This window comes from Anomalospiza imberbis, chromosome 1, assembly GCF_031753505.1.
Source record: "Anomalospiza imberbis isolate Cuckoo-Finch-1a 21T00152 chromosome 1, ASM3175350v1, whole genome shotgun sequence".
Classification (NCBI taxonomy): domain Eukaryota; kingdom Metazoa; phylum Chordata; class Aves; order Passeriformes; family Viduidae; genus Anomalospiza; species Anomalospiza imberbis.
Window position 1 is genome coordinate 47,254,755 of NC_089681.1, and position 25,902 is coordinate 47,280,656.

The 25,902-nt window shown below is 42.7% G+C and overlaps 1 protein-coding gene across 3 annotated transcripts in view; it reads right to left on the reverse strand.

The window, feature by feature from the left end:
- Positions 1–1,155: 1,155 nt before the first annotated feature.
- The window catches only part of CABLES1 (Cdk5 and Abl enzyme substrate 1), a 71,177-nt gene continuing 46,430 nt past the window's right edge, over positions 1,156–25,902 (reverse strand). For all 3 annotated transcript variants that reach the window (XM_068190740.1, XM_068190730.1, XM_068190745.1), the window contains 6 exons: positions 19,198–19,297; positions 17,529–17,685; positions 16,628–16,731; positions 7,017–7,123; positions 5,894–6,101; positions 1,156–4,339 (listed from right to left, as the gene is read on the reverse strand). In XM_068190740.1, the coding sequence (XP_068046841.1) occupies positions 4,199–4,339; positions 5,894–6,101; positions 7,017–7,123; positions 16,628–16,731; positions 17,529–17,685; positions 19,198–19,297 (817 nt within the window). In that variant the 3' untranslated portion in view covers positions 1,156–4,198. The remainder of the gene's footprint in view (positions 4,340–5,893; positions 6,102–7,016; positions 7,124–16,627; positions 16,732–17,528; positions 17,686–19,197; positions 19,298–25,902) is intronic.

The following is a 25,902-nucleotide window of genomic DNA, read 5'->3' on the forward strand; positions in this document are numbered from 1 at the left end:
GTTCAAATCTTCTTCCCACACTCTCCTCCCTTCCCAAAGGTGCAACCTGGGACAGATTTCAGTCTCAGCTAGTGATGTTGGCATTGTTACTCCGATTGCTCAGTCTCTCACCTCGCTCAACTACTTTTACCTTGTTTGTGTATTTTTACATGTTTATTGTGGGGCCTGGTGCCAAAATCCTTTAGCATCGTGGGAAGGTGCAATCATCTCTTAGCAAACCACTCCTCACCGCTTCCACACAAGTCTCATGCTCTGTATTTTAGGAGGCTGGAGCAATTAGCTGAAGTTCTGTCATTTAGATATGCTACAAACTATCCCAAATAAGCCATTGCAAGTTAATAAGTAGTTTAGGAAAATGATTGCCAAGTATTTTTCTGTATGTTTGCATGTTCTGGAGTCTGTGTAAATCATGGTAATTTTTGTATTGTCACAAATACGATTTAAAACTGTGGGTCTCTGGAGCGATGGGTGAAGGCAGGGAGGCAAACCTTTCCCATAATTTTATTAACATGGAATGAAAATACAAGTAAATGGGTGTGTTTGATGAGACCACCTAGACAGGCATTGGATTTAGGGGGTGTTATAGGTGTAAAAACATAGCTTGAATGCAAAGACATGGTGGGCAATTGGGTGTGCAGCACATGAATGTCCAAAACACAACTTTTAGCCTCCAAAGAGGAAGCAGCTGCTTGTGAACTACAACTGGCACATGGGCTGGTTGTAAGTGTTACCACCACCTGGACTAAGCCAAAGCAGCGTACTCCAAATTCTCTTGTTAACAAGGGGGTCATGAGATACAGACAATGCTGGAGAGCCTGCCTGTGCCACATCCTCTGGCATACTGACAGCTGAGACTCAGAGACCCTGCTTCTGGCAGTTCCAGTTGCTGCGAAAAAAGAAGGGCATAAAATCCCAACAAACTCAAAACAGTGGTCTGGGAAGAACGTTATGATCTGGAATGGAGGGAAAATGTTTGAAGTGAGGGCTCTGCAGGAGCTGAACATCAGGAGATGGCCAGGGTCCTTTGGCAAGCCCACCACTGTCTTATTAATAAGCAGCTGTGTGTCCCAGGGGGAGACAAAACCAAACTCCTTTCCACATACAGATGAGAGACAGAATAATTTTACATACTGTCACGGTGAAAAACAGTCTGTGTTTTTCAATTTTTTTAAAACTTTTATTCTTTTTTTTTTTTTTTTTAGAAAAGGAATAAACTCTGCATGGTAGAGTGTACGGTATATAATTTCAAAACAGAACAAGTTATATGGAATGGATTATTTTCCCAAACTATTTAAAGTTGAACCTAAAATCATTTGTAAATCAACACTCATTGCCATGTACAAAGGAAAACAATCAACATGTTTTCTGTTTGGTACAGATTTTCTCTACCTCTTCAGCTTGAATTTTCCCAGGGTTGGGCAGAAAAGTGGGGCAAATCCTGCCCATTGTCCTAATCATAATTGTACTGACCAAGCTTTGTGCTCTGAGATCTAGCAACATATGGCTTTATATATGTTCCTAAGTGAACAGTGCAACATCATCACCACCTTAAGTGTTTATTCCACATTCAAACTGTAACTGAACATCACTCTGAAACCCTTTTGCACCCCCAAAACAACAGCGATAACAATGAGAAGCAGAAAGTCTCCAGCAATCAGATTTCATCCAGAAATCTCTGTAAACTGTAGATCAGGGTTGGGTAGCAGCACAGAAGGCAAAAGATATGACAGCTTGATTCAATAGCATCTCTAAAGACTACTGTAAGACTGTCATTCTTTAGTCTGCATCTTGCAATCACAATTTGCTTTTTTCCCTGCAATGCTATAAAGCAATATAAGAAAAAAATCAGACTCAAAAGCAAAAGGTAGAAGCCTTCATGGAAAGGTAAAGCTTCTGCTTAGCCTTCAGTGGTTGCTGTTAGAAACAGATCTCCACAATCAGAAACAAATCTTAAACGTATATACACAATTTGGGTGGAAAGGGATATGGCCAAGGGTGAAAACCCTCCTAGCTGACCTACAGACTGTTTTGGATCATAGGTCCACACTACACCCTCTGCCTTTTTGATCTGAATAAACCAGCAAGGCAGCCACAGGCTCCAGGTGCGCTCCAGGCTCTTGGCTCCACTGCTCCTTGGCTGTGTGGGGGCCAGGGGAAGGAGAAGAAGGAGGAGGAAGAGGAGGAGGAGGAGAAGGGAGTAAGATTGCTGTCAAGGGCCCCCGTCCCCTCACTTTGCAGCTGGCTGAGTGACATGTGGGTTACAGCGACACGGGATGTTACACTGGGAAGGTTTAAGTGCACACTTTTCTCTTTACCCCCCTCCTCCCCAATCCTGTTGGAATGTATCTATATCAGTAATCAGGTAAGTATTACTAATAACTGTAAGGTAGCATAGTCACCTTCCCCTTTAGAACTGGGGGAGAGCAATAGCATCAAACAAATTCCCATTTGTCCTGACGTGTAACCTTTCCAGATCCTGTAGAGCAATGGTATGCAGGCTTTTTTCATACTAGAATTTAAAGGACTCAAAGCTGGTAAAGAAACTGGATGTTTCCTGGCTTAACTGAAGGAAAAAATAAAACTGATTAAAGTAAGAGTGAAAGAAAGTAAGCATTAGTGTGTTCGCATCCTCTGTTATGTCCTACTTCTCTATGTTCTGCTCACAGGCCCTTTTCATACTCTGAGCAAGCATTCCCAAACTTAGAGAGGTAAGGCTTCAGCTGAAATCTCACAGTTGAGACTATTATTTATTTTATAGTTACCACAAATGTAATAACTTGACTTTAGCAGATCCATGTGGGGCATGTTGAGGACAAGGCTTGTTAAGTGAACCAGCACAGGAGAAGATTGGACAGGAGTGGAATCCCACATGATAACAGCAACTGAACAATATCCATCAGCACGGCATTAGCTTAGTGTGGATATAGCATCAGGAGCTTGGATAAAGCCTTTAAGCTTTCTGGGTATCCAGTCAGAACCAGGGAAGCTGCAAGAAGTTTTACCATAAAACTCCAGCACTGCAGTGTCTAAAGGAACTGAATCTCAATGGGCACAGATTTTAGGTTTCACACAGTCAATCCTAATTAAAACCCCAAAAGTATAATGGCTGATGCCCCTGCTGTTGGAGCATTAAGACACCCATTACACTGCTGAGCCCTACACTTTTTTTTTTTAATAAAACACTGTTTTAAGATAAAGCACAATAAATGTGCTTATTACGCACTCTAACATAGAGCACAGAAATACAACACTACAGAGTGCAAGTCTAACCATCTCCACAGTGGGAAAAGTGCGAAGGTTAAAAATATGCATGTGGCTTAACACAAGATATTTTTAAAAAACATGACACGGAAATCTTATACTAATGCTTTCATCTTTACCACAAACATGACTGAAAACTTAAGGTCAGTTGCTGATCCTTCTCTTGCAGTAGCAGTAGTGTAATCCTTTCAAAGTTGTACAATGTTGGAAAGATCAGAGAATAAAAAAAACCAAGCGTCCAAAAATGATCCCATTTACCACTTTTCCAGTAGTTACGTTTTTCAAGGAGTAAACATGTAAGGTCACCTTGATCTTCACCATCAGTAACTGATACACTTGGAAACAGCTAAGCCAACCACCTGGACTGAGATCAGTTCGGTGTCGCACACACACACACACACACACACGCACACGGATACACACACAAATACCCCACAGGAAAAAGTGCACTTTCAATTGCTGATACAAAAATAGATTGGCACATTCTTTTTGACACAGTGAAGATATCTTCTTTAAAAGCTTTTTCACTTTAAGAAGTTCTCTTGGAATTTGCAGCAGGTCTGTAGAAAAAGCGCTACGAGAATGCACTCGGTGGGCTTCCAGGGTTTGTGTGATGGAGAGAGGGGTGGTCATGGAGGCTGCTCTTCTAATTTTTGCCTACTTTTATAGCTCTAGTCCCTACAGGTAGGGTCAGTTGCCACCCAGTTTCAGCACGTGAACTATTTACCAACAGCTCAGTCTTCACCTGCTTTGAGAAAGTAATGATACATAAATTTGTCAAAGCCAAGAGTCGATGCAGTATTTCCTGTAGCCAGATTTTGTGGGGGGAGAGAGAGTGAAGTGTTAGGAGTCTGATTTTGCATTTCCAGTAGTAACTGCGGCTTGGGAGAGCCAAGCGGGAACAGTCGGGAGCCCCTTCCCCGCCGGGCAGCCAGCGCTAGGAGTTCTGCACCAAGCGTCTGTAGTGCGGCATCACTTCGTGCTCGGGAAGGTGGAGAGCAAACTCCAAGGCCACCAGCACCGGGAACTCGAAGGCGATCAGCTCTCGCCTGTTCAGCCGGAACTTCTCTTCCAGTTTCTGCAATCACAGCCGAGGGGAAAAAAATAAATTAACAAAAATGGAACGAGGGTTTGCCTTTCTAGAGCTTTCCCACAAATGACATTATTCAAAACACGCATGCTGCTGTCATTGAACTTCTGTCCTGACGGACTTGCATGGCTCTAGGTTTAGAAAATCAGAGCTGTGTGAACTGGATGTTCCGAATCCTTACTGTGAAGGTGAACACATAGAGCTCAGACAGCCATGCTATTTCTGACACGTTCCGTCACTTCACTCTTTCCACTGTGAGCAGATACATTTTCTAACGATCACAGTGATTACCACTGCAGCAACAGGAAATTCCTAGCTTCGTGCAAAAATCAAAATCACTTGTGTAATGGAAGACATGCATCTTGTAATTGTCCACAAACTTCCTGCACTGCTTGAAATCACTAGTTTTCCTTTCAGCATTAGACTGTGCTGCAACGCCCTGATGGGGAAATTATTTTGCCACAATTTGATCTTAATACCTCAGAGGCAGAAGGTGTCGTAAGAACAGTGAGAAATAGAAACTGCTATCCTCAGGGGGGTGAGATGGGTTTTATAGTTGTTTTTGTGCTGTGCTGTACTAAACCTCCCATATGCTCTGCTGTTTTCACTGGATTTGGATTCTACAAGTAGGCAACCAGTTGCTCAGGGATATTTCCCCCCTCATCCTCTTCTTAGGATCTCACTGGCCTGCTACTCCTCTGCCCACTGGGTCTACTGCAAAGTTCAATGACTTATGGACCAACGTTTCAATATAGCAAGAGAGGCCAGATCTTCCTATTTCCACTTGGCTGATTTTTTTTTTTGCGATTATTCAGAGGGCTTTCTAACAAACTGACTGTCAGCCCAGCTCTGTGACTGTGGGAGGAGGGCATGAGTTCAGTCCTGCCCCCATCCACGATCCCATGTCTCTTTCATTGAGTGAGCTGGTTGTAGCCACATACCAAAACACCAGCCTAACTTTCTGTAGCATTAAATCAGATTGGTTCCTCAGTGCTTGCAGAGGATTATGGCGTAACACCCTCATGTTACCTCTTTCATGTGGAGTGAGTAGAAGACCAAACACCTTACTCTAAAAAACACATCTGGAATGAGATGTTCAGATGGGAACCCCTCCTTAGGTTTTCTTGCCCAAAAGCTGAACTTGATAAATATAAATGTCTATTGGACTCCATCTGAAATTAGTATTTGCATTTCATTCCCAAAGGAGAATCCTTACTGAAACTCTTGAAAACATAATTAAATGCAAAATTAATTTCCTGAGGGTTCACCTGTTGCCTTGTATTGACAAAATGATGGTCAGATATATCTAAAACTTCACAGTATCTGACAGCAGGGCCTTCTATCCCATCAAACAAGCTTCCCATGCCTCTGCAGGGACATTGATCACTACTACTTCCACTAAAATGTGTAACAAAAATAGGTGTTTAGCTGGCTGTATATCTGGAAGCCTAAAGGACAGCATGTCCACTGACAAATAGGCTTGCACAGACCACATACTGGCACTTCATGTAGATGGAACACTGGAAACCTATGGATACGTACATCTATAAGATGCTTGACTTCATGTTTTCTGAGGTCACTGCCAATTTTGGCTGCTAAAAGAACACAAGCTCCAGCACAAAGCTTTCTATTCTGCTTGTTCAGCTTCCCCTTGAGAGCGAGCTTCTCAAAGTAGACAAAGGCCATGGCCACTGTGGGCTCTTCAAAACCACATTCTTCTTGAGCAAGCTTGCGCATTTCTCTCTTCAAGCTGAGTAAAGAGACCAGACAAGTATGCTGTGAGATGAGTTTTAAAGCATTTCTCATTTCACCCTAAGAGCCATGTTTTCAGAGATTCCTGCTTAGTCAAATGGAAGGGAAAACATAATTTACTGGGCTGATATCTTTATGCTGTTTTGGGGGCACATTTCATGGCACATTTTTACATCAGCAGTCACCCTCACTGCCTCCAACAGACAGTTGTGTCAAACTATAAAAGCAACCAAAAGAGCGCTGACAATTTTAGCAACAATATTTTATCAGAGGTCCTATGCTGCATACCATTTGTTTGGTAACAATGTTTGGATTACTGGTGCTCTGTATGCAGCTTTTGCTGCTGGTTATGGTTGGTCAAATCCAAACTGACAGTTCTGTCCATGTACTGCAGCACTGTCTGGTTACAGAGCAGTGTGGCTCAGTGTCCTTCTGGCCACAAGGGTCAAATGAAATTGTCATTACTTCAGTGGAGCAGTATGTCTAGACTGATACACCAGAAACAGAGATGGAATATTACAACTTTGCTGTGAAGACAACTACTCTTTTTGCTTCTGGCCAAGGCACAAAAGCAGCACTTCTCTTTCCTCAGTCTCTTTTTAAGCCAATTGCTATGAGCTTAGAGACTCTGTTGTGTTGTTTTTCTGGCTATTTTAATATAGTGCATGCCCAGCTCTCATCCTTGTCCCGTTAGATGCTGTGTTTGACACCTGACCAGTGTGTGTTTGCACATTCCTCTATCCTGTTTACTCATCCCAGTAATCCAAGCAGTCATCTGACTTACTCTGCACCTCTGCTGGTCACTGCTCCTGGAAGATCAATCAGTGCTGTGCTTCCCCTCACACAGCAGGAATTGCACTGACATGTGAGACAGCTGCATCACATTGCAGCCTTATCGAGCTTTGCAACGTACCTTCTTATTTTACTGAGGGTGAGCTTGATGTGAGGGAACTTCTCCTTAAATGTCTCATTCATGTCTTTCTTGAGATCCGATGGCTTCACGTAGTCTATGACTGTTGTCTGTAACACATGTCAAGAAACAATTACTCTTTTAGTTTGTAGCAAAGATCACTCAACTCCCAGAAAGAAGGAATACCAAACAAGTGCCAGTCAGTCCCAACTCTTTCAGCAGACAGGAAAATTAAGTCTGAACTAAGGCAACTATTTATTTGTGACTGACAAAACAACTGACCTGTTCAGCACAAGCCTTGAACAATACACACCTCATTCTCATCCTCTAAGTATTGCTAAGAGTGAGTTTAAGATAAACATGGCTGGATGAAATCTACCTGAGAAGTCTCGTAAGATAAAAAAAAAATCATCACAATAACCAATATGATGACCAGATTTTCTGAGACCCACTGTAAGTTTCTCTCGAATTGATTCTTTAAATAAACCACCGGTACAAACTCTTTCTTGCTGTAGCATGCATTTATAATAAAATAAGCAACCAGTTTATATGGCAGGTCACTCAGGGGAGTGGAAGGCAGTAATGCTGTGTTAAGGCAGTAAATGGATGAAAGAGTCAGGACAACATTCAAAGTGTACAGTCTATTTCCTTTGAGCTTCCTATTCCTTTTTGTTACAACCTAAGGAACCTCACCAAGTTGCAAAGGGCTCTCCTGGCCAACACAGCCCCTGCATCTGTGAGTGTCCAGCACTTTTCTTGTTCCCTTAGTCTTTGTTCAGGTAGCACTTTGCCCAAATCCTCTGTCACCATTCACCTGGCCAAAATCTAGCAGCTCAACAACAAAACAACCTTTATTTTGGAAATGTGTCAATTCTCTACCAAGCTCCGGCAGTTCTGCCCATTGGACAGAAGTGGAGAGGAGCCCCAGCCTGGGCACCTGAGGGACAGCCTGGTCCCCAGGCATACAGCCCCCTGCCAGCTTCAAGCTTGTAAGAAAGCAGCAGTGGATAGTGCAGTGCATTATCCTGCTCATAAAATAATATTTCACTTCTGATTTCTGGTTTTGATTAATTTGTATTATGGCAAAGGGCTGCTAACACCAAACAAGAGGTGGAAAGAGGTATGCAAAACCCTTGCTGCATATTATGCCTTTATAGAAGGTGGAGCTCTGCTGTAATGTATCCTCACGGGAATTGCAATCAGCCAGAAAGACTGACTGAATATGCTTTCAGGCTTTTTTTCTGTCACTAAAATAATATATGGAAGGGCTTGGGGAATACAAAGTGCAATGGCTCTAGAGAGAAAGCAGACAATTCCCTTTATCCAATCATGTTGCTCTCTGTTTCCAAAATAAGCGTGAAGGAGAGTAAAACACACCAAACTTTTCCTGGACTTTACTTATGAGATATGGTACTGAATTATTAGGAAATTAAAACAGAGCAGAGCATGTGTTTCCCCTGAATAGTGCCCAGCAGTATTTGATGCAAACATAACAGTGAGGAAAAACCCAGGTTTTCGCCACGGGGTGTTGTTATGGGCATGCTTTAAAACATGGGCCACTCTGCCACATCAACACTCTTCAGCCACACCTGCTTCCCTGCACGTGTATGGATGAGCCTGACTGCAGGTTCAGGCAAACAGTGCAGTGCCTCTGAGGTTAAAAATTCATAAGCTGCCTTGATGCTGAAGCAAGCAATGTGCTGCCACACCTGAATAAAAGGAAGAGAAGAAAAGACAGGAAGGAGAAGCTTTGCCCTACCCAGGGATCAGTGAGAAAGCCTTCAATGGAATGTGTGGGCCTGCCTGGTTTTAACCCTGCAGAGGTTGGAAGGATGTATGCACACACCATGCAGCCGAGGCTCTTCACTGCAGACAGCTTCTCACATGCTTCATCTCACCTGGCAGGCTCAGACCTCTAAAGGAGAAGAATTAAGATCTTAGCAACTACCCCTTTTCCTTTCTTTCCCTGGAACGTTGCAGCCGGCCTGCCTACTCCTTGGTATTGTTGCCAAAGGATCATTAACAAGCTGGGTGCTGTTGATGCACAGAGATGCTGGCAGTTTTATGTGTTAAGAGGCTTCCTCTCAGTACTGCTACAAGAGGACACTGAAACAAGCCACATCTAACTTAGACCACTGCTGTCTGCTGCTCAGGGTATAGAAACAGGGGTCCATGCTGCTCTTGCTTACAGAGCCAAGAGACACTAACCAGATACATCCTATTAAATATAAAGATGATTTTAGTTACTACCAGTATTTTTGGGTTGTCTTGGGCAATCCTATAAATATTGAGTTCAGTGTTACCTTACAAAGCTACCTGACACCTTATTTCATGCTTCACTACAAACCTAACTGCCCATTGTTTGTTCTTTATTACCACAGGGCTCACCATTTTATCTTAATTAACTTGCCTTTAGGTCTCTCCATGTTATCTTCTTCTTTTGCTTCTGTGCACAACAGAAACCACTTCCCAACAGAAAGGGCACAGCAGGGGAGAGAGGGCCTGTCCATCCTCCAGGCTCAGCTGAAGGGCTGCACAGTTGTGCCGGACAGCAGTTTCAGCTGCTTTCACCTCTAACAAGTCAGGGTGGCTCTGGGGGCCACTGAGCAGAGGGGGAGTGAGCCCTGGGCTCTGCCACTCAGCAGCAGCAGCCCCCTGGGATGCACCTTTCCCCATGGCTGCTCTGCAGGCACCGACTTGTTTTACCTGGGACTCCTCCAGCCTGTGGGAGGTTTGCCAGAATTCAGCTAAATTCTCTTTAGAAGGAGAAAAGCTCTTTTTAAAAATTTCATTTAAAGCAAAGCGCTCAGAGGCTTGAGACTAAGCAGATAGCTTAAAACTGAGAACAGTAAAGAGGTACAGTTATTTTTAAACACAGAGATTTGTCAATTTTGTCCTGTTGATAAGGATCTCCTCCTCTCCAACTCTGAATACTGCTGCTTCCTGCGAGACAACAGTCTCTACGATACAAATCACAATAATGAAATCCAGATGAAAGCTGGTGTGTGCTGGTTTTGATTCATGTAACAGGATAACAGCAGCATGTTTGAACACACTGGCTCTAAGGCAGCTGTCTCATCTTGTCAGTGCCATGCTGGAGAGCTCAGCTAACTGCCCCTATTCTCAAGAAAAGTATTTGTGCAAGTTTTCTTTTGGTTTTTTTTTTTCCCCTTGATTTTTTTCCCTTTGTAGCTGCTGCAGAAGCTGGACTCTGAGCAACAGGATGCTGCTTGTGCAGCTGATACCTACATAAATGCATCCTGTGCATGCAGGACCCTGCCCAGCAGAGAGGCAGGCAGAAGATACCCCTAAAAAATTCCTGTTGAGAGCTAGTTTAAAAACCAATGTTGGATTAGCATTTGTGAGTGATCAAATCAGCTTCCCTTTCAAATGGTTTCTGACCAGGAACCTGAGTACCCCTCTTGATGGGGCACAGCACTGACGAGGCTACACAGAAATCTTGGTCTCCAACCCTGATCCTGCCCAGGGCCGCTTATGCACCCTGCAAATAGCTTGCCACAACCACCAGCTTGCAACAACCCCCACTGCTGCCCCTGGCCACGAGTAAGGGAGTGGAGTTTGCAAAGCTCTGGGGTGGTCCAGCAACCCACAAGAACCAGCTGGGATCTGACAGGGGAGGGCTTGGACACGACACCATCCTCCTCTGCCTGCTCCCTGCTCAGTGTTTATGCTCCTCTTCTCTTTTAGGCCACTGCCCTTGAGCTGCCTGCGTTTCCCACAAGAAGCTGCCGTGTGAAGAAAAACACATGACTGTCTGTCCAGGACAATTCTGGTATTGCCTGTGTCAGGGCTCTGATCAATACTGGTGCTCCAAAGTTTTATGAAGGGTTTGCAAGTATTTCTCTAAAAGGAGCACAGCTTTTCTCCATCCAAACATACTTTCTTATACATAATATTATTTCCTACCAGGCAGGCACTCTGTACTCCCAGAGCTGTCAGACACGTGAACAAGGCACTGGGAACTACTAATCTGTCTCTCTCATAGTCTAATCTCCAATGTTTTTAACTTCTGTCATCCAGAACCGTCTGTCTCGTTTCTCACAGCTTATTTGCACAGAACACATTTCAGTTCAGCATTCAGCAATACTCCTTCGTGGGCTCTGTTATGTTCTCTGTATACAAATCTGTGTATGTATATTTTACTTTGGCAATGGAAGCTGCACAAGACAAATGAAAACCTTGATATATGGTAGCTGACAGATGCCTGGACAGTGTGATAAACGCTTCATCCCAAGTCTCTACTCTGCACACTTTTTGCTTGGCTGGCAGTTTTGAACTTGGAGCTCAGCTTGTGTGTCATTCACAAGCATTTTCAAGCAGCTGCTTTCTCATAGGAAAGCTGTATATATAGTTTCATAAATATAGGAGGAGAGAGAATGCCTGAAATGGTTGGTAAGACTGGCAGGATGAAATATTGTAGAAAATAAATCCTACTTTGGCATGCAACCAGTAAAAGATGATCTAGCCTTGGATGCCTCTATCTCTCAGCTTAAGAAGGATAAAATCAGAATAAAATAGGTGAATAAAATGAAAGATGTATGATAGGCTCTCTTAGCTGTTGTTACTGTGTACCCCTGATAAATCTACTTCACAGAAAGCAGACGGAAAACTGATACCTGACTTTTGGTAGGTCACTGATAAGGTCTGAGCCACAGAAGAAGTGAAAAGAAGTCAATAACTCTGCACTCTCTGATGACTTTAATGCATCCCAAAGGTGACTAGCTACGTACCTACCAACTGCTAGTAACCTAATTCATATACTTATGGCTTATGATGCATACATATGAGAAATCCTGATAGAGAAGAGACTTCAAACTGTGATGGCAAATGGGAGTGATTCCTAATTATAATTAAAATTCTAAACAAGGAAGCTAGACTAAAATAAGATGTTTCTGTTGTTACCAAGTTATTAACATTCAAGGATCTTAAACTGAAAGATTTTGAATTTCACAAGGCTAATAGTCTCAAAAGTGCCTCTTTGAAATTAACTACATGGAAGGACACCAGTTTATTTTATATTGTTAACACTCTGGAATTATTCTCAAAATAATTATTTATTGGAATCTCAGCCAAATATAGCATCAAATGCATAGAGCACAGGATTTATATATGATTATGTACCACTGCTATCCTCTGCTCCCTGAGACTTTTGGGTACAAGGTCAGTAGCTGATAAAAAAGCAGTCTGGAGATATTTAATATACAGCTACAGAAGTGGCTCAAAGAATAGGGTGACAGCACTGAAGGACGCTGGCTATAGTGGAGTCTTCCTGACCTTGGTGCTCCTTGCGACAGGCAGAATGGGGGAACAACACACCAAATGCATTATATCATCATGCAGGGCTTTTGTCAGACCAAAGGGCCAGGGCAGCAAGCAGTTCTAATTTTAAAATCACACTGGAGGACTGATATTAAACAATGCAGCCCGGCTGTGCTCGCCACTAGCGCGGTACCTGGCAAGTGCAGGCTGGCAGACAGGCGCTGCAAGAGCTCTGCAGAGTTTTGTGACCTGCTTCTTTTATAAGTGGTGTGGAGATGTCAATTTATTTTTATATAATTAAACAAACACACTGACATGGTAGCTCAGTATTCAAACCTAATTCCACGTATATCCCTTGAGCACAAATAGATGGATATTTCAGGGATGCGACTACAGAATGGCTCACTCAAAGTCAATGTGCTGCTGATCTGGGCTTTTCTTCTTCTGCTGCAAGTTTTGGCAGCATACAGTGACCAGCTAACATGCTCCTGTGTTTCTGTGTTACCAACAAAAGCAGTGCTGCAGGATCAGCTTTGAGCCTGTTGAGAATGAGTTTTCTAGTTCAGCACAGAAGGAGTTTCTGCTGGAAAGAATGCAGAGAGACCAGGGGGGCATTGACGAGTCTGTACATATGCTAGTCAACATGAGATTTGAGGAAAGAAATTAATGCTTAGTCTGGTAGATAAAGTTCCTGTTCTAGAGAGATTTAAGAATCTGCACAAATTCCTGTTTTAGCAGTATCAGCCAGGAAGACATCTGTTAACTATGACATGACATTTCCCTTCCCCCCCCCCAACCCCAGCATGAATTTTTTCTACCTCTTACTGTTTATACTGCAGCAGAGGGTGCAGACTCTCCTACAAAGACAACACAAAATGAAATTATTTCTTCAGGGCAGACTAGAGTTTAAATACATCTAATACAATTAACAGAACACACAGAGTTGGTATTGGGAAATCATTGAAGAATACTTTCCAGAATTGTCCCCTGACAGGTAATTTGTGGGTATTGCTTCTAGAAATGCAACAGGGAAGTGTATGCTCTGTTAAGCCTGAGACTTCACTACAGAAAAAAACCAACCCAAACCAAACCAAACCAAACCAAACCAAACCAAACCAAACCAAACCAAAAAAAGAACAAAACAAACAAACAAACAAACAAACAAACAAAACAAAACAAAAAAAAAAAAACCCCACAAAGAAAAACCCCAGAAAACCAACAAAAACAACAAAAACCCGCAAAACCAGACTAAACCAAAAGCACTTCTGCTTCCCCAGACCTATCTTCAAGGACGAAGCTCAGCTTCTCCTTAAAAACAGCTGGGGACTTGCAGCTAACACTTCTCTCCAAGAGTCTAATTCATCTCTGTAAAATTAAAATACTTTAAAGTCCATGTCAGTGATGATAAACTCAGGCTCCACAAGAATTGAGCACACAGAGTGCTAGCTGCACGTATTTCTGAGTGAAGTCTAAACTGGACCACACATTTTGTCTGTCCTATGCCTGCAGCGTTTACTGATGCAGCATTCACACAAACCTCAACAGAGCTTTCCCAGCAAGCATAGAAATCCTGGCCTACAAAGCACAAGGCAGGCTCATGGGAGTAATAGCACTGCATGCAGCTCTATCCCGCGGGCAGTGACGCAGCCCAGCATCCACTCCTCTTCCACACCTTCCCCCCATTAATTGCTCTGACATCCATAAGGAGGGGTGAGGGGAATATCGACAAGCTTGCAGCTGTCAAGCATTAATGCTAAATCCTGGCCAAGTAACGAAACTTTAATTACAAGCTGCAGCTCTCCACGCACAAGAAAATGCTGGGCGCTGACATCAGAGCTGCCTCTCAGCTGCTCCGGCACTTGCAAGAGGCAGCAATTCCAGCCACATTCCGCCCAGCACCGGCGGCTGCTCTGGCCCCTGCGGTTCTTTGGCGGAGGTCTGGCACTGCCGCAGTGGCTGTGCATGGCCAGGAAAAGACCACAGGTCTCTCGCTGGCCCCAGACTGCAATTTGCTTTAATTGCAACGTGAGTCGATTTTTATATTTGGGGGGGAAGAAAATGACTTGAAATTATAAGGCTATTATGCTCCTTCTCACACTGATGTGAACTGCAGGGAGAGGGGGAAGGAATGTCAGAAGAGTCAGGAAAAGTCTAAAACAGATGTGAGTAAAGTCTCCTACATAGCCAAAATGGCCTTATAATCAGCTCTATGCACAAGCCCTTGCCCAAACTGAAAAATCCTACTTAACATGCAAGCTCCCAGGACACTCCAGCACTACTTTTTTTCCTTTTTCTTGGCTGAAGGAAGCACCAGCACCTTGTAAGTCTTTCAGCTGAGCACTGAAGAATAACCATCCACCCCTTAGTTTCGTGCAAAACCATGCAGCTCCTGCACAGGATCACAGCTATGTTGCTTTGGCTGTGGCCAGGCAAAACCCCGGCAAAGAGAGCCCTTGGCACCTGCCTATGATCAACCTCAACAAAAGAAACAGAGCACTTAATGTCCTTCAACCCTTTCTTAGATTAGTGCCTGCCTTCAGAAAGGGAGGTGGGAATCCCACAGACCCTCAGATAGTGCTGCAGAAATGATGTCTGGAAGGGTACATTCAGGGAAAAAACCCTCAGCTGTCAGCTAAGACGTTATTTCAGACACAGCAGTAATTAACCCTAGAGAAAATTAAAAGCAGGGAGACCCCTGTCAATGCAAATATATTCTAGATAAACAATGACATTGATTTTAACAACTGTCCTTGAAGTAGTTTTTCACCTTTAGGGCATCTAGTCATACCCCTTGTCAAATCCCCAGGCAGCTTCTTTTTACAACAGAAGTACAAATATACGACTTTGAAATGCTGTGGTCAACCAACATACAGAGAAGAATGGCACTGAATACGCACTCCTGGATGGAGAACTCCCTTGCAGGATGCCATCCTGGCTGCCTCATTTTTACTCATTTAACCACGTCCATGAGAACATGAAGTTAAAAGGGGGTCAAAGATCTCAGGTGATTCTAGGGGACTCGTACTGCCTGGCAGGCACTCATGGCCTGAGGAAGGTCAGAAGAACAGCCACAACTGCTAGAGCTATGTTCCCTTTGGATGTTGGCTAACAATGGCTTTCTCCTTGAGGGAAGACAGTTCCCTGTCCATGACAGTAACCATATCAAAACCTGACAAATATTTTCCCACACAGAGGTAGCTGCTATAAAAGGTTGTCACTTTGTGGGTTGGCAGCCAAAAAATAACTCACCAACCCTTAAAGGAAAACTGGCAGCAAGTAAGCGGAGGACACTCTGGACTTCCCATTTGAAAATCTAGAATAAACACAGCCTTAGAACTCAATTAAGTCTCTATGTGCAACAGACAGAACATTCCTGTTAGCAAGGAGATAATCTTCCATCCACGTGAAGCACTTAAGAGCTTATTTTGAAGAAGGAGCACCCACGAGCCAAATTACCCCTGGGATGGAGAACATACAAAGGCTGTATCGTCATATACATTAGCAGTTTCTTAAATAATGTCTTTTGCTCCAAATTAAACAAGAACATGGACAACATTTTAGACCTCAGTGTTTGAAATCCTGTTATATCTGTATATAGATAGGAGAAGTAGGTCAACACTTTGGGGAAAAAAAATATTTTCCCTACTGCCTACCCTGGATGTAGAATCCAAACAGATACATGCTCACATGTGTATGACTGCACTGCATTTAGCAACAGTCCTGCTAAAGTAATCTACAGACTTGGAGCAATCAAAAAAAAAGGCTACAGAAGTATCTCACCACAGAAAACATTTAGTCAGAGCACAGACCACAGAACAATTATGTCTCTGTATTGTTAAGGGTTTGGATATAGTGGGAAATATACAGACTCTGCTTGTAATTGCTGCAATTAAAGGAAGGACTATCCCATGGTGAAATAAATACCTGGGAAACCAAGCTGTTCAGAGGAGTGAACGATTAGCATCAAAACACAGTGTAGCTTCATGACTTCAGAAAAACCCCAATGGGCATCCTCCTATTTTGTAATAGGTGCCAGTTTGAGGAAGTATAAATTTTCCTCTGAACGCCAGAGAATGAGTGCATTGTTTGAACAAGCCTTTCATCTAAAGCATTTATGAAATACAGAGGTAATAAAAGTGTTTGCTTTTGTAATACCTCCAAGAGTTTGTTTTAACATGTCTTGAGAAGTAACTGTCATTTAGAACAAAGCATTCTGAACAGCTCTTATTAGTAGATTAAAAATAATAGCAGTCTTCTTAAAATATGGCCAAATGAAACCTTAACATTCAGAATTTTGTTACGGGAATTCCTCTGTCCTACACAGAATCACTTACCATATATGAAGGAAATATTAAAACCCGCTTATGTTTGCCACATGGCCACTGAGGATCATCTAAAAGATTTGGGTCGTATTCAACAAAGTCTCCCAGGTCGCTACCTATAAAACAACAGTTTAGAAATAAAATTTTGAAAGGAATTCATTGCATCAAGACATCTCTGGACTTAACAAAAGCAGCAAATGAGTTCACAGATAATGCACAATATTATCTCCATGCAAGATTTTTTAAAGAGATGAAAAACTGTTCTAAGTCTTGACAACTCTAAATATTTCTATGTTAATGTGATTTGCCAAGACATAGAGGACCTAAAGCTTAAGAATTACCTGCTAAATGTGAATTTAGGGCTTAGAGAACTGCAGAATTATATAAAGTTCCACAATGACTTTTATTCCCGGCAACAAGTTTTCATCTGTTCAAGCAGATGTTTTGATTTGTGTCATTTATCATGCCAAAATATTTTAAGCATATAGTGCTTTGGCTTATGTTTTGTGTCCGGTTTTGTAAACACAGCCCTTTCCAGCCTAACAAAGGTCACAAGTGGAATTTACACCTTCAGCTTATGACTACTGTGTTGCCACTGTAAATTTTCCATAGCAAAGGAAGGTAAGGACAAGCCTGATGCAGGAGGAACAAGCAATGCTGGTGACAGGAGGAGGCACGCTGGGTGCCATCAGGGCTGTCAATACCACGTGCTTGTCAGTACCAACCTGTTTGTTTATTTAACTTCCATCCTCCACAAGCAAGCTTTCTAAGCAAATATGGAATAAGCTGTGCTTCACCCACAGAAGACTGTATTTTATTTAATTTATGCTAATGGGGGGACTAAAACACATGGCAGTCCTTTGCAATAAATGCCTACCATCAGGGTATTAAAAAGAGCTACTTGAGAAGTTACCTGCATCAATGCTCCCCTGGGTGCTGTTAGCTCTTCCCAAAGAAAGGCTACGATGGCTTGCATTGCGAAATTGGGAGAAAGACGAGGTGGAGTCTATTGTGTTCCTCCGAGTTCCCAGAGCATTGGTGGGAAATAGGAACTGTGTATAAGAAACCGTCTAAAAAAAAAGTCAGAATGGACACACAGTTACTTTCAGCCCAGCTTGGATGCAGTGGGATGCCTTTGGTGCAATCCAACTGGAGGCAAGAGAAGCCAAATTAACGGAGGATTTTCTGGATTTAGTAGTTAGGCACAGATGAATATAAACCAGTCACCTGCATTTGCTTCAGTGCAGTCAGTTCATCCATGCAAAAAATGCTTTTGCGAGGGCATTAATTCTTCAGCAAAACACACACACACATTCACACACAAAAGCTCTAATACACTGGATTTACAAAATCCTACTCAAGGGTCAGATTTAAAAATCTATCAGTTTGGTCAGGTTTCTTCCAGTAGCCCTTCTCTGTAGCACATTTCAGCAGCTTCTTTACTGAACTAGCATCATCTATATGGGTCCCTCGGCACACAGCTGCCAGAGGCAAATCACTTAAAACACTGCTAAATTGAAGCACTTCCTCTGCTATTTTTCTTTCTCAGGACTTTGTCTGGCAGAGTCTTATTGATGTAATAAGTGAGCTCCAGTTCACAGCACTTATTGTGGGAGATCATTTACTACCCCCCACAACATGGACTAAGTGTGAATGAGTAATTTGTGACAAAATTATTTTTAGAGTGCACTGATTCTCTGCTTGTACCCCTGGCCAAGAAAAAGCTATGCCTTGCTTCTTGTTGGCTCATTTTCCAACAATAACATTGCATTGAATTAAAAAAAAAAAGAGTTTGAGACTCTACACTGGTTTACGAGGAGGTCAGAACAGGTATCAAATAAAACATGTGGCATGTGAGCTTTCATTATTTATAAGCAGACAAGATTGTCCTCAGGAATTTACAGCCTGTGGTCTGGCCTGACACCTGGTTAGGTGAGCACAACGTGTAGCAGCATTGACCCAGGGCCTTTAAATCCAGAGATGACAGCAGACTGAGTAAAACTGAACTGTAGAAAGTAAATCAGGCTTTCAGAAGAAATGTTTTCTTCTATGATTAAACCTGTGTCTCCTCTATATATTTATTTAAAATTGATCAGTTCCCTAAAGATTCATATTTGCTAATTCTATTCAAGTGAATGAGCTTCTGGATTTTGAAAGACTCATCAGCTTTGTGCCACTGTCTTCCTGCTCTCTGGAAAAATATTAAGCAAAATGTTATTAACTACAATTGAAAGCAAACAGAATTACAAGTACAACTCTCACCAGAAATTATTCTCAAGCTCCTGACAATATACACTGCAGTGATACCTCCTGCTAGAGGAAGGGGAAGGCTGTGTAATTCAGTAATGCTTTACACACTCAGATATTGCCAGAGGCAAATTTCTTTAAGGATACAGAGTTGTCTATGTTGACAGCTTGGGCAGTCCTCATGAATTTCTGCTAAGCTTATTTACAGTTGCACATACTTTAGTGCTTTAATTACAGTGTTACACTGCATGTTGTATTTGTACTTGTTATTAGTTAAGCCATATTCTCCCCTTTTAACATCAAATCTAAGGGAGTAGGAACTGAAGCATCCCCACCTTCCCATCTGCTCCGAGCTCCACACCTTCAAGACCAATTATCTCTTTCAGACACACTCCAGTAGAATGGCACTGGCGTCCACCATCCAGCTTCATATCCCTGGAAAGCAGAAAGAAGAGCAGAAACAGCTCTTAATACACACGCCTTGTTCACCTTCCACCACCAAATGCTGAAACAAGGTGCAGCATTAATCCAGACATGCCAATACAAAGCACATACCAGACAACTTTTCCTAAGGGAAGCACTTCTGTTGTCTAAAACACTTTATAGAGAAAACCCCCACTTTGCTCACGGTTGCAGCTCATACCCTAGCCTATGGTGCCGAGCAAGGCTCCCCATGGCTGGGTACCCCTGACAGGACCTGGCACTGGGAAGGAACTGGAAGTCATCCACACTTCAGGTGAGATATAACAATCCAGCCTGAACACTTGACTGCCAAGTATCCAGCAGGCAGGTGTTCCCAGACCACACACCCACGTTCCCCTACATGAAACAGGGGTCATTTCCTGTGGAAGATTCCAGGAAGGATTCTTGCTCCTTCGAGAACATAGGAGAGTGGCCAAAGCCCAGTGACCCTTCTGCTGGAGGCTGACAGGAGAAAGCCAGTTTTCCATGACTCTGGCATGGAAACTCGGGGATCTACTTTAGAAGGACTGACCCACCTGGCATCTTCCATTTGGAGATAAATGAGATGCCTGAGACAAGCAGGCTGTATCTCATGCTTTAGCATCATGATCAAAATGTGAGCAGAGGTAAAAAAGACTAGGAGAAAATCTGTGCTTCACAAATAACAGCTGTATGAAACTCCATAATATTTATCTTGCAATATTTTCCTGGCTGATTGCTGCTGGGGTCCAAGTGTATGCTCAAAACTCCGTGTGGGAGAGATGCTGACATGGAGGCCAGGAGAAGCCCTGCAGGCTCTTCACCCAGTTACAGGCTGGGCTATCTCCTGATGTGACATACAATACACCCTGTTTCCAACCTATCACACATTTTATTTCTCTGAAACATGGGCATCCTGAGCCCCCAGTAATTCATGTATCTCACTCCTGGAAAAATCCAACGCATCTATCTTCTGGAAAACATAGTTCAGTGATAAAGGAAAAGACTGTATCAACTTTCTAATCCCAACAAAGTCCTCTTAGTTTCTTGATTGGAGTTCACTTAGCACAGTGTCATATTATCATTCTTGTTTCCTGATATCATGTTACTGAGGGGTTGGACTAATGATTATGTAAAAATAGCTCTCTGTCACAAGCATGGTATTAGCCTCTCTGCTTCTGTGCAGAAAGTGCTTAAGGGAACTATTTCTCACAGAGATAAATGCCAAATTGTAACTTTTTCAGCAATTATCTATGAAACAAACACAGACCCTGAGGAAGCCCCTGAATCCTAAAATAAAAACAAATATCTGATCTACCTGAAATCAGAACAGTGTAGTTTCTTTCCATTCAAGACCCTACTGATTCAGAGCAAGAAATAATGCTGTTACAACTCTGCAAACACATAATGGAGAAATTTTTCCATGTAATTAACAGACAAGGATAGATAACTCTGCCGTTCATCAAATCCATCACCCTTTGAAGGGTCAGCACAGAAGCTTTAAAAAATAAAAAGCAGCTCTGAGGACTGGAAAGAAATTGGTTCTTTTGAAGCAGGGAGCAGGGTCAGCTGGCAAGTGCGAGCGCACACTGGAATGATTCCTGGACATTAGCTGAAGATTGATGGACACTATTGTCTCCATTTCCCATTTTTCTGATGTTTCTAAAGAGGATTCTCCTTTAAGGACCCTGTGAACAACACTGCAGTAATTCTCTCTGTTTTGTGAAAGCTACTTGGGGTGTTCCCCTTCTCCACATATGCTCTGTATTTTTAGAAAGTATATGACTGCTTGTGTTGTAAAATGGAGTAATAAAGTGTTACTATTTGGAGAGAAATCTGTCCATAAAACAGAGAATTAAACTCCCTCTCTTGAGGAAAATCAGTACTAAACAATGTGCAGTTTCTTATGAGCATATAAATGGAAAGGCTCATCCTGGCTTATACACATCCTCTTCTCTCTTGTGAAAGATCTTGGTTAACACCTCATAAGGAATTCCTAAGCAACTTTACTGTATCCTTTTTGAGTTCCCTATCAGTATGATCAACAGCAAGCTAATGAAATTTTTTGCATGACAAGCCTTTACTTTTTCCCCTGACTCCTATTAAAGACAAAGAGCTCAAGAAGGTCTTGGCAAAGCTCTTGCTGGGAGAGCAAGCCCAAAGGCTGCCAGCCCACTGCTGGGGGGAGCCCCAGCACAGCCGCTTCCTCCACACAGCCCCAGCATCCCAAGAACAACTAGGAAAGATCTGGGGGATGCTTTCTCTTAGACCTCCCCAGATGGGTGAGTCGTGCCTGGGGAAGGGTTGGGACGGCTGTTTGGGTACAGCCACTGCACCGGTGTGGCCATCCACTGCCACCAGGTTTTTTAGGACATGTCCTTACAATGGCACCAGAGTCAAGGGGTCCCACAAAGCAGGAGCATATGGAGGACAAGTACTTCAAAGAAAAAACAAATCAACCTTTCACAGTGTTTAAGTTATTTAAATTACTGATGGGACTGAGGAACTGCACAAACCACTATCCAGTAGTAAATGGTGCTTAGAAAATGCAGAGAAGGAACAGCAGTCATTGCCAAAGAGGCATTTAAGTAAACTTCCTTCCTTCTCTTCCTCAGTTTTCATTTTCCTGCTTTATTTCCAGAAGTGCTTTTTAAGAAACTTCAAGGAATTCAAGCAGACACCCAAATCCAAAAATAAACCATGGGAACCTAATTTTACTACCTTCACTGTATTTGAGCAGGGAAAGCTTGAGAAAATGAGAAGATCAGGGATAGGATTTCCTTAGGAGGCAAAAAACTAGATCTCAGTTTCTGACAAAGTTTGGGGAGTTACCCTGATTTACATCAATGTCAAGCTCTAGATATTCTATTCATGGATACCATTTCTGGAAGACTAAGCAGCCTTAGAAACCACCCTCAAAACTAAACATATTGTCTCAGTTATCCATGACTGCAGAATGTTGAGGAATATATGAGGTACAAGTAGCTGGGCTCACAAGCTGCAGACTGAGATGCAGATTGAAATGTAGAGCTCCAGGCAGGAGCCTGAGAAGAGAGGCCATGAACTGACAGCCTTTGGGATAACAAAGGGCATGATGGTGGGTGACACCAGCCAGGTGAATGGACCCTGGGAAACACAGCAGAGCTGGGAATTGCAGCCTTTTGGGTAACAAAGGAGATGAAAACCAGTGAGCCAGCAAGGTGGAGGGACACAGAGTGGGGGGCAGGAGCCAAAGACTTGGGAGGAAGAGAAGACTTCTGGAGACTATGAGGGTATAAATGCCCAGTGGTTCCTTGGTTGGGAACCCATTTCAGAGGCACCAGCTTGGACTGTTTCTGTGTTACTGCACCATGAATAAATGGCTTTATGGAATGAGACATCTGAGACTTTGCCACGGGAAACCTGGGGTCAAACTGGTGAGGAAATCTGATCTGAATGGCGTGTGTGAGGAGTCAAGTGGGGACTCATTGGGTCACCAGAGCCACCCACCAAGAAGCAGCTTCAATCCCAGCAGTAAAAGTCTCTGGCATTGGAATGTGACCAACAGTCTCCTGAGTAGTCAGACTGGGTAGTTTCCTTAGCAAGAAAAAAAAATGAAAGTTTCTCCATCTAACAGAGTTCACAGATTTTCTAGGAACCATACCAGGTGACATGGGATCCCAGATTTGCTGTCAGATGGTGAAAAGTTTTACTGAGCAGATAGATAAGGATCAAAACAAGCAATCTCACCATGTCTTTTATTAGCCAGGATTAACAGAGTATAAATTGGATGCCGTTACCTTCGGAAGTATAACACTTCTTTAACGAACCAAATGTTATGCTTTGACGTGATCTACAAAGTCCCATGCAACACTCCTGCTGGGCACTTGCTCTTTAAATGACAGTAACAGTTGAGCACTCTAACCTGTGAATAATTTAGGAGTCCATGAAATATTAAACAGACTTCCAGATACATGAAAAAGCCTTCTGCTTATTGCAAAAAGGAATCTGATAATTGTTGTTTAGAGATGTCAGCCGTCTGTGCCTGTATTTTATGCTTAGCTATTCCCCCCACACTGCTAAGATTTATTCTAAAAGCAAAAGAGGTTCATGAGACATCAAGAAAAGATGCCACTCTCACCTGTCAGTGTAAATAGTTGTTACTTATCATCTCTGTTTATAAAGACAAGGACAATGAGAGCTCTGGAAAAGATGCACTGCCAGTCAGACCAGCAGCAGATCTCCCACTGCCTGAGACTGCCTGCTATAATTGATCAAGAGCTTTCAGATCCTAATGCCATTAGTGTTGCCAGAACAACTCCACCTGCAACTTACAGCGAGGAGCAGCAAAAAAACTCCTGGAAAGGTGGCTCTAATGGGTCAGCCTCCTTTTTCCCTCTCCAAAGATATTTAGCTGTCAGCATGCCAGCTCATCTCCTGATGTTTTGCCCAACACAGAGTAAAAGTTCAGAATTAAACTTACTAACTTTTGGAGATTCATTGGCCAATTTCAACCTAAGGGAACGGGGCAACTCACAAGAAAGAGCAATGGTAGCTCTATAAAATTCATACATGAGATAGTGAGTTTTGAAATGTCCTATTGTGAGAAAAAAGTTTCAGATTTATGTGTCTTTCTGCAAAGCTAATAGGCGCTTGGTTTCATTTTTTGTTCAATTTGTGAGAAGTAGGGAAAATGGGCAATAGCAAAGAAATGCAGGGATATTTCAGCTTCCCTGTCACAGGCTAAAAACAGATAGTTGTTCTTCCCCAGGCCTACAGAATGATACATGCTTAGGAGAAGCCCTCAAGATTGATGACTTAATCAAAATTTCCTTACATACAAAATCTGTTGGAGAAGAACAGCAAGGAACTCCGTAACAAATCCGAAGGATGAAACAGAGTATTCTGCTTTGCTGTCTGCTACTATCCATATGGCAATTTAGATGCTCTCATTTCTCTTGTAAATATTGCCCTGTTTTCCACACTCACTAACTTGCCAAATAACTGATGGCAGCAAGACAAGTCCTTCTTTTTGCCTCATTTTGCATATGGCTTTCTTACCCAGTTTAAACACTAAATATGAAAAAAGATTGCAGAGTTTAGGAAAGAAGGCTGTTGGGAATGCCAAGTCTGTGGACTAATTGATCATTTTGGTTAGATATTTATTTGGGGTGATTATACTGAAAACCTCTTGATCCTGGCATCATTGAACATATTGTTCTGGCCAGCATTTAGCTAAATCTGAAGTTAAATTCAGCAGTGACTTATCTTTAAAAACTGGATGAAGCTGGCAAGTAGCATTTCTGAGAAGGACAAAAATTCTTTTTATCTAGTGACTTGCTGCTTTACTTCAGAAGAATAGTCTGTTTCCTGGGCTTCAATCCATTTGATTACTCATACTGCATTATTTCCTTTAGCTGGAGGCAAGTTTCGTCAGATGAATACCTGTATTTTTGCCAAGACAGCAATATTCAGCAGCTATGCCTCCTGCAGGTAGATTTCTAACCACTTAATGAATTCAATGCCACGAAGAAGAAAAGATGAGATTAACTGGCCATCTTTATAAGAATGTGCACTATCTGATGCTCTGAGTTTTCTGTCCTGTAGCTCATCACCTCCAGCCCTGCTGTCAGTCAGTCACTGCAAGCTCAGGTCTGAGTGCTCTTGTAAGACTAACCAGGCTGCAGTGCTGCATTTGTGTCATACTGCCAGCTCTCCTCCTCCCCCAGGTCCTCCAGATTCATCTTCTGGACAGGACTTCACAGAAACTTGGAAGCTCTTAAAAGAGTTCTTACAACATCACAAAAATATCATAAGAATTGGTACAATTTCAATCTGTGGATGCTTTTGCCATTGATAAAAACAAGCCTAAAAAGTGCCTTTTCCAAAACAGATTTTTAAATCATGAAGCATAATGGTGTGTGCCAAAGATAAAAAACAAACCTCACATCAGAACTGTAAACCCAACTAACTGCAATACCTTTTATTTTTGGGCACCTTCTTCCTCCTTTGTAACACCTCCAACAGTGACAGACAAACATTGCCATTGTCCTTTTCTGAAATTGCTTAGGCTATACTAATGAGGACTGGATTGTCCTCTCTTGGCTGCAAGCATATGCAGACCATTTTTGCAGGCCACCATGTCCTGCCAGCCACATGGAGCAACTTTGACAACATCTATGAGCACTGCCAGAGTTGCACCATCTCCTTGGAAGCTGATGGAGAAGTGGTGCCTAAAGAAGCTCCAAGAACAGGCAAGCAATGGAGAATTGTCTCCCTTCTCCCCTGCCCAGGATATCTGCTTTCTCCAGAGAAGGGAGAGTTGAACCTGCTTCTTCTCCATCCTGGCTGGGGCCACATGGTGGGTCCACAGAGTGCCCTTACACACACCATACTGGGGAGTGGAGTGGGCAGAAAGCTTCAGGAATGTTCCCGGAGAGTCTGGCTGTAACAGCTCGTCTTTAGGGACTCAAGTGTCCGGAGCATGACCTCCCTAATGGCTAAAAGGATAATATCTGCTGTGTCTGATCCCCGTCTCCTGTCTCAAAGGGCTGAAATCCAATTCACCTCAAACCATCTGGAACATATCTCCAAACAAATAATTCCTTCAAGTCTTAGTT